At 38.6% G+C, this 19,568-nt stretch overlaps 1 protein-coding gene across 1 annotated transcript in view; it reads left to right on the top strand.

The window, feature by feature from the left end:
• MGAT4D (MGAT4 family member D) overlaps window positions 1-9,687 on the top strand; it is a 127,816-nt gene extending 118,129 nt beyond the window's left edge. The window contains exons 11-15 of the mRNA XM_043973134.1: window positions 2,077-2,270; window positions 4,028-4,106; window positions 4,214-4,289; window positions 8,000-8,112; window positions 9,606-9,687. Coding sequence (XP_043829069.1) covers window positions 2,077-2,270; window positions 4,028-4,106; window positions 4,214-4,289; window positions 8,000-8,112; window positions 9,606-9,626 — 483 coding nt within the window. The 3' untranslated portion in view covers window positions 9,627-9,687. The remainder of the gene's footprint in view (window positions 1-2,076; window positions 2,271-4,027; window positions 4,107-4,213; window positions 4,290-7,999; window positions 8,113-9,605) is intronic.
• The last annotated feature ends 9,881 nt before the right edge of the window (window positions 9,688-19,568 follow it).

Below are 19,568 nucleotides of genomic sequence, written 5' to 3'. Positions count from 1 at the left end.
GAAGGAGAGTGACATTATTGTTGTATAGGAGAAGCCTGGGAAGTCTTCTTGGTGAATTAAGACCACTCTGCTAGAAATGACCTGTTTAGGCTATTCCTTGATCTCTCTTGCCCTCAGTTTTCCTAATTTGTAAAATAAGATGGGAATGGTTGATGTCTAAGGTGTCTTCATACCATTTTCAGAAGACTTCCTGCCAGGATAACCACCTCCTAGGTACCACCTATCTCTCAAAGCACACCCTGAAGTCTGCAAGAGGCCAAAGCAGGTAACAAACATTTGTCAGGGTAGCCCAGGCCCAGGGAGTCTGAAGGCCCTAACACTGACCTAAGATGCCAGAGTGGGCCCTGAAGATCCTGCTGCTCCTTTGAACCTCAAAGGTCTAGAGCAGGGACTAGTCTTAGGAGACAGGGGCAGTGCAGGAATCTAGGAGACTGAGGACAAGATCAAGCCAGATCTATACTGGTTTTTTTTGTTTTTTAATCATAATAGTATTTTATTATTTTCTAGTTACATGTAAAGATAGTTTTCAATATTTGTTTTCATAGGATTTTTAGTTCTATAGTTTTCTCCCAACCTGAAGACCTATACTGTTCTACCCAAAAGCATGGCAAGGGGAGAAGCCTTACCCTGGATGAGAACCCTAATTCAGGAGATAAAGATGGAGAGATGAGTAATTTAAAGAAACACTATCCATTACCAAAAATCATTGCAAATCTCACTCCAGAACAACTGTAATTAAAGATTCAAAGGAGGAAAATGGATTTACCACAAGGAATTCATGAGTACCTAGAATAGAAGCAAAATATTTTTAAAAATACAATAAAAACTCTTGAGGAAAGAGTTGGAAGAATAAGTATCCTAGTCCAACAATTCATTTATTAAGCACCTACTATATGCAGAGCATGGTGTCCTCACTTAAGAAATATACTTACTAAAAATGAGAGTAGACCAAACAAATCAGTGACTCCATGAGACAGCAAGAAATACTGAAACAAAATCAATACAAGAAAGGTAAAATATCTGGTATAAAAAACAACTAACAAAAAATAGGTCAAGGAGAGATAATTTAAGAATCAATAGAATCCCTGAAAACTATGGCTGACTTTTTTTTTTTAAACTTCTGGATGAAAATTGACAAAAGGTTTAAAAAATGGCAGTATGTAAATATAATGTACTATTATTCCTTCATTAAAAATTGATAAAAGAGACAATTTCAAAGAGTCCTGGGTTATATGAACTAAAAGAATGAGATGAGCAGAAACAGGAGAAAAATTTATAGAAGGATAGTGATGATGTAAAGAAAACCAACTTTGAAAGGCTTAAGAATTATGATGAAAGCAACAACCAACCCCATCTCTAGAGTACCTATGATAAGGCATGTTATCCACCATCTCATAGAGAGGGCAATGGACATAATTTGGGGGGTGGGGCGGGGCTATGTGGGTTAAGTGACTTGCCCAGGGTCAAACAGCTAGTAAGTGTCAAGTGTCTGGGGCTGGATTTGAACTCAGGTCCCCCTGAATCCAGGTACAGTACTTTATCCACTGCACCACCTAGCTGCTCACTATGTTCAGGATTAAAAAAAAAAAAACCACCCAAATTAAAAAAAGTGAAATTATAGTGTTTTCTTTGTGTCTATATGATCTTTTTTTTTTATTTGTGATCTTAACCCACTAAATACTTGAATTGAATTCTGTTTTGGCCCTTTGGCACTTTACCATGTTGGTTATGCTTTTGTTGTTATTGCTTATAGGTCTAGAACTGGAAGGTACATTATTGGTCCTCCAATATAGCCTCCTCATTTTCTAGCTAAGGAATTAAAGCCCAGGGAAGTTAAGTGACTGGTCTAGAGTCAACAGAATTAGAATCTAGGTCCTTTGTTTCCTGGCCCTATTTTGACCTATGCTTTAATAATTTCAAGGGTTCTTCTCCCCCCCCACACACACATTGTCCAAAACAGGCATAGAAGAAAGCATGTGCAGTCAGTTACACCTATAAACTGCTTTAAATTCTGTGTATTTGCATAATGTAAACAAAGGCATAGGCATTTTAATTCATTTTCCTTTTTGGTTACAGGATGCTGATTTTGAAAGATTCGTATTAAATCCATTCCATTCCAATCCATCGGCGAGCCTGAGTACTTCTTTAAAAGCCCATGATACGTATTCTTTGGAAAAGGCTTATCTAAAAACAGGGTTTTTCTGGGCTATCTCTCCAAAAGCTGGGGACTATATCCTCATAGAGTTTCATAATCCATTGAACATAAAGGAGTAAGTATTACTGCAAAAGCATTTACTTGTCCACATCACATAATTTTTTTGTTTTGTTTTTTTCTCAATCTTCATTCTTCTTGACTTACTCATTTGAGCCTGTTGGCCACCCTCTTCTAGATCCTTTCTCTTCTCTTCTTTCCTCCTAAGCTGTCTGATCACTCCTCAGTTTCCTTTTCAGGCTCTTTTTCCATAGCAAGCCCCAAACTTGTGGCTCTTTCCCAATTCAAGGTACTGGCCTAGGTCCTTTTCATTCTCCTCTATCAACTCCTCATCCTCATCTCCATATCCACACCCAGTTTCTCCCTGAGTTGCAGTCCCACATGACCACTGTCTAATAGATGTTGCAAACTCAACAGTGTATCTTACACATGACTGCTGAAGTGAATTTCCTTAAATGTAGACCCGATCATGGGAGTCCCCTACTCAATCAGTCAACTTCAGGGGCTTCCTATGGAATGAAATGTAAATTCCTTTGCGTACCTGTTAAAGCCCTACAAGACCTGGCACCAGCCTATCTTTCCAGACTCCTTGGTTACCACTCCATTTTTCCACTTCTGTGATCCAGCCAAACTGGCCTTCTCTCTGTATCTCTCTCATGACATGCCATCCCTCTTCCCTGAGCCCTTGCAATGACCATCCCACATGCCTAGAACCCATTCTCTCCTCAGCTTCTCCTCACAGAGCTCCTCACTACCTTTAAGACTCATCTCAAGCTTTATCATGTACATAAAACTTTTCCTGATTTTCCAGACTATAGTAGTCCTCTCTCCCCAATGGACCTGTACTTAACGACTTTCTCTGCATTTAAGTTTATTCACTTTATATGCTCTTATTTATAGATGTCTGCCTAATTATAATGTAAACTCACTGCAGCTAGGGATTGTATCCTTTTTTTGGTACTTTTATCCCTGGAGCCTAGCTTAGTGCCTGCCACATAAAAGTACTTTGTAAATATTTGTTGATTTTTTTCTCCGCTGTTGGGATGTGCCCCCACAAGTTTGTTTGGTTTTTTTGTTCCATCCCTTCTTTCTTCTTTCTATTCTTTCCATTCCCTTCCCTTTCCTTCCTTTCTTTTCTAGTACAGCTAGCTGGTGTACTGGATAGAGTGCTGGGCTTTCAGCAGGAATGTGCTTCTTCCTGAGTTCAAATCTGGCCTCAGATACCAACTAGCTTTGTGACTCTGGGCAAGTCACTTTACCCTGTTTGCCTCAGTTTCACCATCTGTCAAATGAGCTGGAGAAGGAAATGGCAAACTGCTGCAGTATCTTTTGCCAAGAAAACCCCATACGGAGTCACGAAGAATTGTGCGTGACTGAAACAATTGAACAAAGAACAATACCATCAAACAGGCCCAAACTTTCCTTCTTGAAAATATATTCCTTACTTGTTGAGTTTTGAACTCGTATACACTCTTTAAAGCTTATGTGTTCAAATCAGTTGTGTGTTCTGTCTAGCAGTGCAGTTACAATCCATTGCTCCTTCCCTGTGCTATGTGATTTTTGTCTAGATCCTTAAATTTGCCAACATGCTAGGAAGCATTTCTCATTTTTCCCGAGATCATAAGGATGTCAGTGAAGTCCACAGGCTATCCCAAGTACACTGGTTATCCCTCATATCGTCCACTTTATTTACACAAAAGAATCTGAAATACAGCCAATCTTTTTGAATTTTGTCTTTGGATGGTTTTCTTGATCATCATTTTTCTACAGCTTGCTACAATGTATAGCTTTGTTTTTGTTTTTTTGGGGGGACAGGTATGGTTTTGCAAGTGGAAATTTTCAACATCCTGGAGATAAGCTGTTCAATACCATTGTAGAAATCTTACCTGAACAAGTAAGTAATTAGCTTCCAGTTAGAGTACGAAGAAACACATTTTATTATGACTGAAACTGAAGAAGAAACCACTAATGTATCCTTTTTTTTTTCTTTTTTCATTGCAGGAAACAGATTTTTTGTCAAATTTTTTAAGAAATGGAAGTGACTACCAAGCAACCAACAATGGGTTTTTTAAAATAGGTAAATTATCTACTGACATCTGGAGATTGAAACAATTAGTTCTTTTTTTGTTTTGTTTTGTTTTAAATTAATATTTTATTTTTTCCCATTACATGTATAGATTGTTCTCAACTTTTGTTTATACAAGCTTTCCAATTTGATTTTTCTCCCTCCCTCCCCTAGAAAAACAATTAGTTCTTAAGCAAATTACAAAACAAAAAAATTATTATCTCAGTTGTTGAAATCTGTTTATGTTAGAAATACAATACTCCAAAACCAGACAATCATTGGATTTTGTAGTATAAAGTTTTTTCAGTAAAGTGAAAAGTAAAGCACATTAAACTCTAGTACTCAGTAATGAATACAACTTGAATTTTTTTATTGTTCTTATAATTACATATTGAGAAATACTTATATTCTTCAATGTTTCATTTTCTTTCTTGAGATGATTGGCTGTGATTTCAGTTAGGTAGACTGAACAAAGTCCTGAAAAAAGTTAGTTTGTCAAGATTATTCTCCTCCTCCTCAAATGTAATTTTTGTATCTCTTTAAATGCTAATACTACATTCAGATATGTAATAATTAGCACTATGGAGGTGGTACAGATATAAAGTATACATTCTCTGAATTAGGTTATATTATATCATTGAATCTGCTCATTGTGTGCATTTAAAAAACATGTCACATCTATTCCAAAAATTTTTTCCTGTCATGAATTACCTTTTTTTTTTTTTTTTGGTGGGGCAATGGGGGTTAAGTGACTTTCCCAGGGTCACACAGCTAGTACATGTCAAGTATCTGAGGCCAGATTTGAACTCAGGTACTCCTGAATTCAGGGCCCGTACTTTATCCACTGTGCCACCTAGCTGCTCCTTATAAGAATTATCTTTTAGCTGAATTATGAGTATATTCATCCACTTGTTTATAAAAAAATTTTTTTCATACAATTTTTTTAGTAATATATTTACCTTTCTCCCCCTCAACCCCACCAACCTCTCCTCTCCCTTTTCACAATGTATATATTCCTTGAGCAAAACCAAGCAACAGAATGTCCACATTTGACAGTGTGCGCGTCACTTTGTGCCCTCATCTGCCATGTTTCATCTCAAACCATATGGGCCCCAGATGAAGATCTGGAAGTGCCTTCAAGAGGTCATCTAGCCTCCCTCCTTCAGTCAAATAGGTTGTATGCATCAAGCTGGGATTTGAACCCAGATTCCTTGACTCTCTGGATCAATGCTCTTTCCAGAGAAGAGTCTGTGGGGGCTTGTCCTCTAGAAACAAAATTAATCATTACTTTTATTCTGAGTTCAGTTGCCTTACAGTCTTCTTTTTATTTGCATTATTATAGGAAATGATACTTTTTCACTCTGTATCAGTATATTTGGTTAGTGAATTTTAGTTTTTCCTAATAAGTGAACATCTCCATAGCTGTCTTCCTTTAACTGTTTTTTCATTTTTAGTTTATTTTTTTATTTTTCATAGCTTTGGTATAATTCTTTGGGATAATTCACTATCAAAAGTGTGGGGGAGGAGGAGGGAGGGAGAAAAAGGGAAGGAGGGAGGGAGAGACTTCTAAAATAATATTGTTATCTTTATTTTTTTGAGGAAGAGTCCCTTTTTGTTCAGAATATAAAGCTGCAAAAAAAGTTACATATAAAATACATAATATATATGTGTGTAAGTGTGTGTGTGTATGTATCTACAGGGCAGCTAGGTGGTGCAGTGGTTAGAGAACCCGCCCTAGAGTCAGGAGAACCTGACTTCAAATCTGGCCTCAGACACTTGACACTTAATAGCTGTGTGACCCTGGACAAGTCACTTAACCTCAATTGCCTCCCCATCTTTTATATATATATATATATATATATATATATATATATATATATATGAAATGCAATACTATAAAACCAGACAATCATTGGATATTGTAGTATAAATTTTTTTCAGTAAAGTGAGGTATAGCACATTACATTCTAGTACTCGGTAATGAATACAACTTGAATTGTTTTATTGTTCTTATAATTACATATTGAAAAATACTTATATTCCTCAATGTTTCATTCTCTTCTTTATGAGAGAGAGAGAGAGGAGAGAGAAGAGAGAAAAGAGAGAGAAAAAAGAGAGAAGAAAAGAGAGAGGAGAGAAGAGGGAGAAGAGAGGGGGAGGGGGAGAGAGAGTGAGTGAGTAGACAGCTGTAGTTACGCTTTGGAAGCATAGTACCTTAGAAAAAACTTATTTGGAGGCAGAGGACTTGGGTTCAAGTTCAGCTTTGTGTGACCTTGGTTTGGTCAGTAGACCTCTCTGGACCTAAGTTTCTTCATCCATAAAATGAAGGTGTTGGGATTATCCCTTTCCTTTTATTTGTGTCCCTGGTGCCTGTCACAGTGCTTGGTTTAATAAACACTTACTGGTTGTTTGATTAGATAACCTCTAAGATCCCCATCTTTTGTTTTAATTACTTGACAATTTAATGACAGTGTAGTTTAACGGGAACAATGCTAGACTTAGGAGTTCATAAACCCAGGTTTGGATCCCATCTTGACCATTTGTTGACCTCAGACAAGTCATTTAACTCTCCAATGCTTTGCTTTTCTCATCTATCAAATGAGGGGGAGATCCCTCACAACATTAACATTCTCTAATTTACTTCAGACTGGACTCTAAACTTTTGCCTCACATCCGTCAAAGCTGACCTGTCTGCTATGTTATTGCCCTAAAATCCACAAGTCAGTTTTAGTGAAATCATATAAAGTGCTTCTCGTAGTACATCTACTGAGCCTGTATTTCCCAAGAATTCTTTGGGAAACTTTTTCATGCATTCTCAGCATGTGCCCTTTCTAGTGGAGTTGTCTTTTTTTTCCCTTAAGTTTCATTTTATTTATTCATTTTGTTTGTTAGATAACAAGCTCCCCTATAGTACCATGCATTATATAAAAAAGAGAAAATCAACTCCATCCCTCAAAAAACAGTTTAGCAAAAGCATCTGCTAAATATATTAGAGAGAAACAAAATACGGTTTTATGTGAAAGTAGTTGTGGGAAGAATACTTTGTGAATCAATAAAGTCCTATATAAATGTGAACTGTTATTGTTTACTTAAAAGATGCACCTTTGGAAAGATTAACAACTATGTAAAAAGAAATTGAAATAACGATCAAAGATCATGAAAGAGAAATAGTCGATGTTTTTTCTATTTTTAGAATTTTTTCATTTATTTTTTAAGTCTTTTTTTTTTTAAAGGGATGGGGCAGGTGGGACAAAGTTTTGTTTTTGTTTTTGTTTTTGTTTTTTTGTAATTGTTGGTTAGTTTTGCTGTATTTCTTCTCCTTTTAAAAAATTGTTTCACAAGGATAGCTGGCTAGGTAGAGGAGGAGGAAGAGTATATTAAAATGAATTTGATATAAAAATAAAAGGTAGCAATAAAAGGAAGATTTTAATAGGCTATATTCTCCCCCCCCCCCATTTTTTTTTTAAACAACCACAGCAAGAAATCTTCATGTATACCTAGGTGGACAAGAGATCAGAAGTACATGCAATGATCAAAATATTATTTAATTAAGGTTTACATTATATTATTTCTCTTTACATTAAAATTAGATTTTGCAGTTTATCATTTATTTCCTTTTTGTTTGCATTGAATTAAAATTTTTAAAATGTATCTGTATGTCAAAATATAGTCTCTCTCTCTCTCTCCCTCTCTGTCTCTCTCTTTTTTTCCATTTCCCAAAGATACATTTGAAGATGGAATAGCACAAGGCACCATTGATCCTGCCATAGGAAAAATCAAGGCTTTTCGTTTAACCGTGCTGTTGGATTCACCTGTGTGGGCTATACTGGGCGAGGTAAGTTTAAAACTAGTTTTGCTACAAAATTCCCTTCACACACAGAAGTGTAAAGACACAGTCTGAGATTCTGAGTGTTATGGGACTTTCCTGTCAATTGGCAGTGGCTGAATAAAGTGCAATTTGTCCTCATAAATATTGCTTCATTTTTCAAAACCAACAAATTTCCTTTTACTTTAAATTAATGTAAAGTCATTAGACTTTTTAACTATGCCTCATGTCTTTTTCCAAATTGTTACTAGTCAAATACTGTATTATTCTAAACACCTAAATTCATTTTGAATGTACATTAGATTTTTTCTAGTATTTTTTAAGCAAAAATTTTAAGCAGCCTCTTAATAGTCTAGCTATCATATATGTTTATTTATAATTATTTTATTCAGACAACTGTGATTGCTAGGTTTCCTTATGATAACATGTCATGTTGGCTGATATCTTTAGGTTTTCATCACAACAACCTTTTAGGATACATAGTAAAGGTATTTTTATCCTTAATTTTCAGGTGAGGAATGTGATGATTAAACAAATCTGAGAGATGTAGTTTATGGGTAATTTCATCATTTTATAATTAAGGCCACCACAATTTCTGAGGAAAGGCAAAAGCAGCAACTAGTGCACAGGGCTTGAATTCCTTTGGAAACCTCTCAGTAGCCCTGGCAATCCAAGTGGGGCCACGCAAGAAGGTTTGCTTATTGGCAAGTAGAGTTTGGGAAGAACTGGTGCTCACTTCCGTCTGCATTCGAGCCCACAATTCTAGATATTCTACTAAACTCAGGTTTGTTTGTGTCCTTCCTCATGTGAAGAGTGTCCATTTTTATGGTGAGCAAAAAAGATAGTGATCGAATTTGTTTTCACTCTTTGTCATATCAATATTGTTCAGCAAACATGTCTTCTTCATGCTATAGGAAAACCCAGAAGATGAAAATTCTGGCAGTGAAAAAATACAATTTCCCTTTTCTTCGCCAGGAGTTAATATGAAAAGAATAGTAAATTTTGTCCATAATGTTCTATTGCTGTTGTTAATCAGTGTTTGTTGAATTCAACAGACACCTTGTATACTGGGGAGGGAGAACTAAATCTTTCTTTTTGTAGAAGGAAGGACCTGGTATATCTCTTCAGTATTGCATCCTTTAACTGTTTTTATGTACAGTAAAAGGGGGGTGGGGTGGAGATGGTATGATCCTTCAATGCATACATTTTCTTTTTATGGTGTGGACTGACAGGCTGATGACATCACTAGCTCAGGCTGTGGCATCAGGTTTCAGCATTGCACAAAATAGTGTAAAACAGCCATGATGTAGGCCATTCCCTTTCTTATCAAGGTATCTCTAACATGTTCAAAACACTTAAAAGTTGAAAAAGTACCAGGTTGGCATAGAGTATAGCTTAAAGTGTCACAAAAATAAGCACCTTAACTTGGACTTGATCTGCAGATGAACTAAGCTGAAGTTATTTTCAAATGATAACTGTCTTCTCTTCTGTTTCTGTTTCAGATATTTATCAAGGCCGCTTGAAATTAAAACCATAAGGAGACATATTTCAGAAATCTTTCTGATAGACTACCTTGAAAATCAGACCATCTATTGTTGGGAACAAATAATTATCTGGAAATAATCACTGAGGGGAAAAAAAACTTGCAAGAATGGACTTGAAAATGTAAATTTTTGAGGGTTTGTGTGTTTTTTTTTTTAAGAAAAAGATTTGAACCTTTTTATGCAGAATATTTTTGCCTTAGAGAACTTGAATAATAAGCAGGTTATGTGTAATATAAAAATAATGAAGTCAGGAACCTTTTTAAATGAAGAAATAATATATTTATTCATTTAAATAAGAATTTACTATGTCTATCTTTGTGTAATATAGGTTATATATACATACATATATATATTCATACACACATGTGTGTATGTATATAAAATAGTGCCAATTAATTTCATAATGCAGCTATGTCAACTTGACAAAACTAGGCCTTTACTGAGCTTCTACATGTCCTGAACCTTCTTGGGTGGAAGACATTCATTAGTTTGGGCATGAATTGAAGAAGTGTCAAATCCACATCACAAGAGTGGCTATAGAGGAGGAACAGCCTCTTAGCCATTACCCTACTATAAACTTCCTTGTCAGCCTTAAACCAAATATTGAGATCACTTTATATTCCTGCTATTTCTTCCCTCCCTCCTAACCCCCATGTTTCTTACCACCTTCAATGTACTACGAGATAATTTTCATGGGGGTGCTTATGATTTTGTCTCTGTGTCTCATTTGTTAACTGAAAGGAATTCATACATTTGTTAGTTTTTCACATGAGTCTTCCAAAGAGCCTAATAGGTTACCAAGAAGTTAAGAATAATTTTATAATGGCTTACCTGATGTTGGTGCCATCTTTCCTTGAGAAAAAAAAGGGGAGGATTTAATTTTATTATCTTTTTCAGGACTAATTGAGTGAATTTCAGAAAACTTTTACTTTCCTACTATAAAAGGAATATAAAATTATAGTATATGTTATATATTCCCTGGTTAAATTTTTTATATATACAATTGTACATTTTAAAATTAGGAAGGAGGGTGTCAAGTTCTACTAATAGTATTTCTACTAGTAGTAGTACTTTTCTAATCTGAGGATGGTGCACTTCAAGAGATAAGTGTTAGTAAAAATTGAAACCAACATATCTTACAATACAGAGGGGTGAAAGAAGTAATATTATTTGGCCCTTACAATAGTATGTTGGGGGAAGTAGATCTGCCCATTGTCCCAATGCCTAACAACTGTAGATGCCAGGGGGTCAGGGAAGCATATACTGCATATACTGAATGTTGCTTGTGCTGCTGTGGGTTTCCACACTGGGTATACATGAATCAGATTTTTCACAAAGCTCATTATTTTCAGCCAGTTTGCTGAAGTAGCTGCTTAACCCCTTTGCCCAAAGTTTCTTTGAAGATCATTAGAGTCCAAAATAAAGAGTATTCCTTGGAAGCAAGTTGGGCACTATAAGGGAAGTTATATTTTCCAGCTATAAGAAGGATGGTGAAAGCCATTAGCCAGGACAGCTGATGCAGCCTTCAGAGATACTTCCTCATATTTTAAGGCACTAAAAAGATGGCAGAGTTAAAATGAATAGAAGTCATGAAGAAAATAGGAGAGAACTATTGGAGAATACAGTTCTGTAACCTACCAAATATTTAATAAAATACAATTTTGACATTAAGATTTCCCCAAAATAAATTACATAGTACTTCTGGAGTCACAAATGAGAAGAGCAGGGGTCTCAAGTCAGGCACAAGACACAAAGTTTAATCACAGGATGCTGAATATATATGTGTACAGTTGGTCAGTGTATGTTTATCAGTGAAGGAAACTGTAACATTAGAACTTTCACAAAGACGAATGTCAGGAATGAGAAAGTTTTGGGGGCTGGTAACACGGAAACACTCTGTTAGTGCATTCTTCCTGATCATATGTATATAAACTGGTATATCTTGGCTACAGCCCTGCCATCATGTCCCTGGACCCCAGCTGGTGACCCTCAGCTGTAGTCAAGTACAGTAATCATGCTGTTTTGTTAACCCATTCCAATCTAACCCCCACACAGCACCCACACTAATATAGGTATTCCTCATACAAGATCAGACCGTTTACAAAATTGCTAAATCTGAGTAGGAACTTGGGCTATGTCATGAAAATCTTGGACTTGTGGAATTTTGAATCATTGAATCATTGGGCTTGTATTCCTTTATCTCTGCTTCCTACCCCTCCAGCAGTCCCATATAGCCACGAGAAGCAGCAGATCATGGTCCTGAACAGCTTGGGGGCAGGGTGTCTGCCCACTCCTACTGTAACCAAAGCTGTCTCCTTGATGCCCATAGTTCCTTCCTAAACTGGAGTCTTACGATTGGTGGATCTTATCTGGCAAAAATAATGCAGACATTGGTGTTTCCAAGATAGAAGTGCAACAGGCGACTTTTAAAAAAAAAGGATTTCTTCACTTCTACATTAGCCTACTTTGTGCTGTTCTTCAGTTTTATCTGCTATTGTGATAAAATCAGTTCTTAGACCCTGCTGCTGTGCCACTGCCCAGATCACTAACCTAGTAGCTGTCCTAGGCAGCCTCTCCAGGAGTCATTAGTATTACCATATTGGTTGAACTCATATATATATATATATATATATATATATATATATATATATATATATATATATACACACACACATATATGTGTATATGTATATATGTGTGTGTATGTGTGTGTGTATATATATATATATATATATATACATTCTTTTATAAGAATTTTGCTGATTTTATATTAATAAAGAAAACTTTCTATCTGGAGTCCTAGTGAATGATGTGTTCAAGTTGCTCACTTTTAAAGTTGCAGTCATGCTCATCATTTCCAAACTAGATACTTCAGTGAGTCTTTCCAATTCAAATTGATAAGCATTTTTAAGCATTTATGGTAGACAGGGCATTATGCTAGGAAAGGCGGAAGATAAAACATTTAGGAAAGGGATACTATCCACCTTCATGCAACTTGACTGATCAGCCTTTCTTTTGACATGAATAGAAGCTGCAGGCATCAGAAATATTCTCTTCCACGTAGAAGTCATTGCCAGTAGTAAGGCACATTAACTTTTCAGGTTCCCAAGGACTCATTGAATACACTAATATGTCTATGTCCCTGAGTACCTAATTACCAGTGCATGATTTAGGTACCTCCTGAGCTCTGTGCTCTCCTTTGCTCCCAGAAGAACACTAGCTACGCGACTTCATGCAGGTGGAGAGGGACAGCAGCTGCTCTCTGGTGGCTTCCCAAAAGGCTTGCTTACCTCTTGATAGAGGGGAGAATTCCATGGTAAAGAGCATTTGTGAAGCACATCCTGTGTACCTCAAGATGATCGGAGTCTGTTTTTTTGGGAAAGAGATGTCAAGTACACTTCTGATGCCTGCTTTTACCCTTTTGTCCATTCCAAGGACATTTACTAAGCACCCACAAGGGGCCAGGCATTGTGCTGATAACTCCATTTGGACTTTGGGCATTCCTTAAGGCAAACATGGCCCAGCTAGACAATGGGGTGTGCTGATTTGTGTCATAACTAGGGAATGGTATCTTCCCTCAGTAATGTGAGTGGCCATAAAGTCCCAAGGCTTCTGTGTGTACCTTTATCCTAACCTGCTTCTGTAAGAGAATTGGTCCAGTCATGTAACCTCTTTGGGCCTCAGTTCCTCAGCTGTTTTTAAAAAAAAAAAAAAGCTTATAAGGTCTCTCCTAGCTAAAGAAGCTTATTGTGGCATCCTTTTTTGGCTCTGTTTCCAAACTCCCCCTTGCCAGTTTGGCAGGTTGGGTCTTTTTAGAAGGCAATGAAGTGGCGCAATGGATAAAGCACCAGCAAAGATTCCAGCAAAAAAAATAAAAGAAAATACAGTATATTATTCCTATACAAGTGAAAACATTCAATATAAATGCCTACCAAGATAAAAGTAAATCCAAAATAAAAGTAAAAACTTGACACTTAACTAGCTGTGTGACCCTGGGCAAGTCACTTAACCCTCCTTGCAAAGAAGAAGAAGAAGAAGGAAGAAGAAAGAAGAAAGAAAGAAGAAGAAGAAGGTGGTGGCAATGAGTAATTACTTCACGTGTCTATGGGTAAGTAATCCTGAGGATTTGAGGTTTTTTCTGATAATATTGTTCATGACTCCCCATCCAGTGTTTTCAATCATCCAAGAGAATTCCTTTAGCCTTTAGAAAAGGGTACTTACTAAGAGGAAGCAGCTAGGTGGCCAAATAGAGTCAAGGAGATCTGAGTTCAAATCTGGCCTCAGACATTAGCTATGTGACCCTGGGCAAGTCATTTAATTTCTGTTTGCCTTAATCTACTGAAGAAGGAAATGGCAAACCACTCTAATATCTTTTCCAAGAAAACCCCATGGACAGCATTGGCATGCTATGGTCCATGGTTTAACAGAGTCAAAGACACGACTGAACTGAACAACCATTTGCTAAGAAGTTATAGGAACAATAGCTGATAGAAACACTACTGCTCCCCACCCCCTGACCCCAAAATAAGGGTGTGCTCTCTATCTTTGCACATTCAAGGTCCATGGGGAGAGTATAAAATTATAATAAAGCTTTTTTTTTTTTTTTTTTTGCAGGGCAATGGGGGTTAAGTGACTTGCCCAAGGTCACAGAGCTAGTAAGTGTCAAGTGTCTGAGGCCGGATTTGAACTCAGGTACTCCTGAATCCAGGGACGGTGCTTTATCCACTGCACCACCTAGCCGCACCTGAGAGTATAAAATTAGACAAATGTAAAGAGCATGTGGAGCTGAGGGATACCTCAAGATTCTTCACCTTGGGAATCCTTCTCCCCCCCCCCCCCCAAATTGTGGAGTCTACATGAAATTCTCCTGAGAAATAGCTCCCTACACAGTGGATAGAGTGCCAGCCTCTATTTGGGTAGATTCATCTTTCTGAGTTTATATATGGACTCAGACATATAACAGCTGTGTGACTGTGGGCAAGTCACTTAACTCCATTTGCCTCAGTTCCTCATCTATAAAATGAGCTAGAGAAGGAAATGGCAAGCCATTCCAGTATCTTTGCCAAGAAAACCCCAAATGGGGTCATGAACAGTCAGACATGACTGAAATGACTGTTATCTTACTGTACAAGTAGGTTTGGTTCAGTAGAGTAAGTTTAAAACCTAAGCTTGCAAACCTTGCAAAAGAACATGCACACATATGTATGTGTATGTATATGTGCAGATAGAATTTGCATGTTCTGTTAAAGGCAACAATATCAATTATTAAAAGCATATTTATAAATAACAATTTAGTAGCATGAAAGGTTTATATAGTAAGATAGTTTCATGCAAATATTTGTGTGGCAGAGTCTGAATGTGTCCCTCTGCCAAATTCTAGTAAAGACAAATAAAAATTTTAGTAACATAATAGCAATGACATATTATTGGTTTCCTTTACAATTAATTACTTTTCAATTCAAAATGGGGGTGGGAGGAGAAACCATATAAACCATAGAAAGATCAGCAAAGATTCCAGCAGAAAAAATAAAAGAAAATACAGTATATTATTCCTATACAAATGAAAACATTCAATATAAATGCCTACCAAGATAAAAGTAAATCCTCCTTGTAATATGTGAGAAGACAATAGCAATAGCAATCACATGATCATCAGTAGCCAAAACTTATTAATTTCTAATACTTTTTCACTTTAAACACTCATTACTTCTTGAATTGGCTGACACAATAATGATTCAAATGGGATTCCTGCTAGTAGGGGTTTCTGATAAATGTATTGTTCACAGAAGTGGATACTCTGTGAAAGAAAAATACATAATTTGATAAAAGCCATTACTTAATGCTGTTGGGAATTGGGAGAGGAAGAAAAACTGGCGATCTGTAAAGCATATGTTATGGGTACAATTTTAAGAATTTATTGAAATGTTCATATTTATGCAAGGTCAACAGAATACAATTCTTTGAGGCAAGTAATACAACTTTCATTATATCAATTTGGCAAATTCAGTTTCTTCAAGTAGGAAGGAATTTTATATTAGGCCAATTCCTGTTTCCATTTCACTGGCCCCAACAACATACCTCATTGACTCCCTTACCTGTACCCTGCTTCTTGTGTATACCGTCAGTTTTTTCTTTGTTTGTTTTCTCTCTTCGTGACTAGTGACTGTAGCCCTATTTATCTCTGAGGGTAAAATCACAAAATCTTACATGGAAGGGACCTCAGATGCCCATTCAAACTAAGTGTCCCAAAAGTCTTAGTGCAATTCAGAGCTATTAAAGCTTAAAACTTCGCTATGACTTTTAGAATACCCTGTACACATACAAGAATATTCTTCTATTACATCTTCAACTGGTGAGCCCATAACCTTTATTTGGAGACCTCAAGCAAGGTGGCAGATCCACCATTCCTGAGGAGGCAGATCCTAGGATGTAGTGGATGCATCTTTAATGTCAAATTCTTTATAGTGCCGGCTTCAGCCACCTTTATGGCTATTGCAATAAACTGTTCTCACCGGCCCGTTCCACCAGGGCAAGTCTTTACATGTTTGGGTAGACAGCCCCCTAATTTACTGAAAGGTTTGAGGCTTGTAGCCTGTCAGCCAAGATGGTCTACTCAGCCTTAGTTTCCTCACCTGTAATATGTGAATATTTGTTGACTGTGAGAATAAAATAAGATAACCAAATGTATATGTGATCTCATTGATTCAAGAGTTCCCTTCAACAATTCACATCACCACCATCCAAATCCTTCCAAAAATTTGACACACAGCTATCCCACCCAATGTTTTAGAGGTCTGAATCCACTTTCCCTAAAGTTGATTAGGTACGAGCAAGCTGTTTGTCCTCGTCATCCCTCATTCTTGCCACATGAAGAGCTTATCTTCCTGTCATAGGGATTGGGAACAGGACTAGAACTGTAATTTCATTGATTGAGGGAATTCCCACTTAAGTGAACTTCTACTAATGCATAGTGGCACTTTCCCTGAGGGAACAGTGTTGTCAAAGTCAAATAGAAACGGGGGGCCACTAAACCATTCCTAAGGATCCCTGTGAGCTGCATACTGATTGAATGTCAAAATGTAATACTGTCTTAAGTTTTGTATTTTTATTTATTTTGTTAAATATTTCCCAGTTACATTTTAGTCTTATACAGGGTGTATTCTGCAGTGTTGTGGGTCACATATGGACTGCCTCTTGTTTGATACCTCTGGCCCAAAACACTAAAAGTTTAAGCGACTTGGTCACGGTCACAGAGCCAACATGTGTCAGAGGCACAACCTAAAACCTAGGCTTTCCTGACCTTACATGTATTGTAAGGAATTAATTGTGATTTGGGGTTTTCATAACCCTATCTTTGCTTCATTATGGTCAGACTGAAAAAAATGTAAGCTTAAAAGCCTAAGAGAAGATGGGTGTGTACTTTGAGAGGTAATTGAACAAACAAGAGGAATTCTGACCACAGGGAACATCAATTGAAACTAAGCCTCCCCTAGTGGCTCCCCCACACCCACATGGGCCTGGCCAGATTATAATGAGGACAGCCCATGTGGGTGTGCTGAGCCAATTGGAGAATCAGCATGCCTAGGAACCACCCCTTCCTGTGGGAGAGACAGAGGCAGTTAGAGGAAGAGGTGAGTATTCTGAGAGAAAAGGGGAAAGAAGGAAAACAGTTAGAGGAGCTGTTGGTGTTTGACCTTCGGGCCAAAACAGAAGCGACTGAAAGCTAATTCTCCTTAGAGCTACAGATTTCGGGTGATGGTGAGTTTGTGTTTTTGAGGCAAGCTGGAGGCACGTTCAGGGTGCCTGGGGCCTTTTTACCCCAGAGATTCAGACTGTTCCTAGCTCAATTAACCTCACCTGTTTTGTTTTTTGAAAGAGGCTGTTTCCTTTCTTACCACAATACTACGGTGAGCCGTACTAAATTTGGCCCTTACAAGTATATAAGTATATGAAGCAGCTGGTAGCACACTGGATAGGGCCCTGGGCCTTAAGTCGGGAAAACCCTAGTTCAAACCCAGCCTCAAACACTTCCTAGCTGTGTGAACCTGGGCAAGTCACTTAACCTCTGGTTGCCTTAATCCCCTGGAGAAAGAAATGACAAACCACTCCAGTATTTTTGCCAAGAAAAGCCCATGGACGGCATTGGCATGTTAAAGTCCGAGGGGTCATGAATAGTTGGACATGACTGAACAACAGAAGGCACTGGATGAACTATGTCCCATTAGGGGATTTCAGATGCCATTCAGCCCAATTCCTCTCCACAATATATAACAAGCATTTGCTCTAATGCTTTTAGTGAGAGGCTCCACCATTTCCTGAGGCGACCCATTCCACTTCGGGATCGCTCTAATTGTTAGGAAGTTTTTTCTTCCATCCCACCCAAAGATACTTCTCTGGCAATTTATATTCACTATACTTTGTTCTGTCTTCTGGAACCGAGCCAACAAGAAAGCAGTCTGGTACAGGGGCAGAGACCTGAATTTGGAGTTTGAGGTCCTGTCCTTGTTTCTTAACTGCCTAGTTGACTGTGGACAACTCATTTCACTTTGAGCCTTTTCCTGAGGATGTTGCATGTTTAAAATGTTTGAAAACTGTTGTGTCAACCCCCCACCCCTTCTCCAGGTTAAACACTCCCAGGTCCTTCGGTCCTTAGATATTCCAAAAGTGGAAGTCTATACTTCCCTGCCAGCCAAACTCAGGCCGGGCTCCTTTAGACATAGGGAGATGCTCAATAAGGTATCTATCTGTACAAGGTTCACGAGAGGCCCCATCTGCTGAAGGGAACGGGATTTGGAGCTGAAACTGACCTTGGTGGTCCACTTCGCCACCACCTTCATTTTAGAGATGAAGACATTAAGGTCCAGAAAGATTAAATCAATCAAAAAGTGGCTGATATGGGACAGCTAGGTGGTGCAGTGGATAGAGCACCGGCCCTGGAGTCAGGAGTACCTGAGTTCAAATTCGGCCTCAGACACTTAACACTTACTAGCTGTGTGACCCTGGGCAAGTCACTTAACCCCCATTGCCTCACCAAAAATAAACAAAAAACAAAAAAACAAAAAGTGGCTGATAAGCACCTGCACACAGTCTTTGGACTAAATTGCACTTTTCACTGCACCAAGCCCGAGGTTACTAGCAAATGCAAAAACTTGAAAACCGGTCACTAATAACTTGACTCCACAGTAAAGGAAAGATAATTCCCCAGGTCCTACCACGGTCTAAATGAGCTATCCCCTCAAGACCAATTCCCTTTGCTCAGCTCTGCTTCCATCCTCACTCAGCAACCTTCTGGTTACTAAAGCGGTTTCCCAGATACCTGGATACCAGGCAGGAGGAGGGGCAGACACAAGTGTCGGGAGGGATGCCCCGGAAAGGAACAGTTTCCACGAGGTGCGACTAAATTCGCATTCTCTTGGGTAAGAGCGAGTCTCTCGAGTTCAGTTCGCGAACGTTTCCCACGGCGTGGCTGCTCCTGCGTGAATTAATAAAGTCGAATTTCCGAGCCCCCTATAAGCCAAGGGCGAGTGCAGGGACCTACAAGTGACCCCCCCCCCCCCAACTCCCGGTGCCTTTTTTTTTCTTTTTGCATCTGTCCATGCGGACCCAAGACGCCTGTCTGCTCCGGGAGAATCACCACGATCGCTTCATTAAAGAGGTGGGGGCGCAGGCTGGGGACACCTTGGGCTGGAAGGAGCAGACCCTCGACATCCGCAAGACGGCCGAGCAGCAGCATGCGGGACTCGGGAACGGCGGGAAAGCCGGAGTGCGCGCGGGAAACCGCGAGGCCGCGCGTGCGCCGGGAAGCCCGTCTGGGGACCAGGCTGCCCTGGTTGGTCCCTCCCCCTACCTCACCTCGCAGCCCCGAGGGGCACTGGCCCAGCGAGAGTCGCCGCGTGCCGCCGCTCGCGCATGCGCCGTTGA

The sequence above is a fragment of the Dromiciops gliroides genome, chromosome 6 (genome assembly GCF_019393635.1).
Source record: "Dromiciops gliroides isolate mDroGli1 chromosome 6, mDroGli1.pri, whole genome shotgun sequence".
Lineage (NCBI taxonomy): Eukaryota > Metazoa > Chordata > Mammalia > Microbiotheria > Microbiotheriidae > Dromiciops > Dromiciops gliroides.
This window is presented reverse-complemented; position numbering and strand designations above follow the sequence as displayed.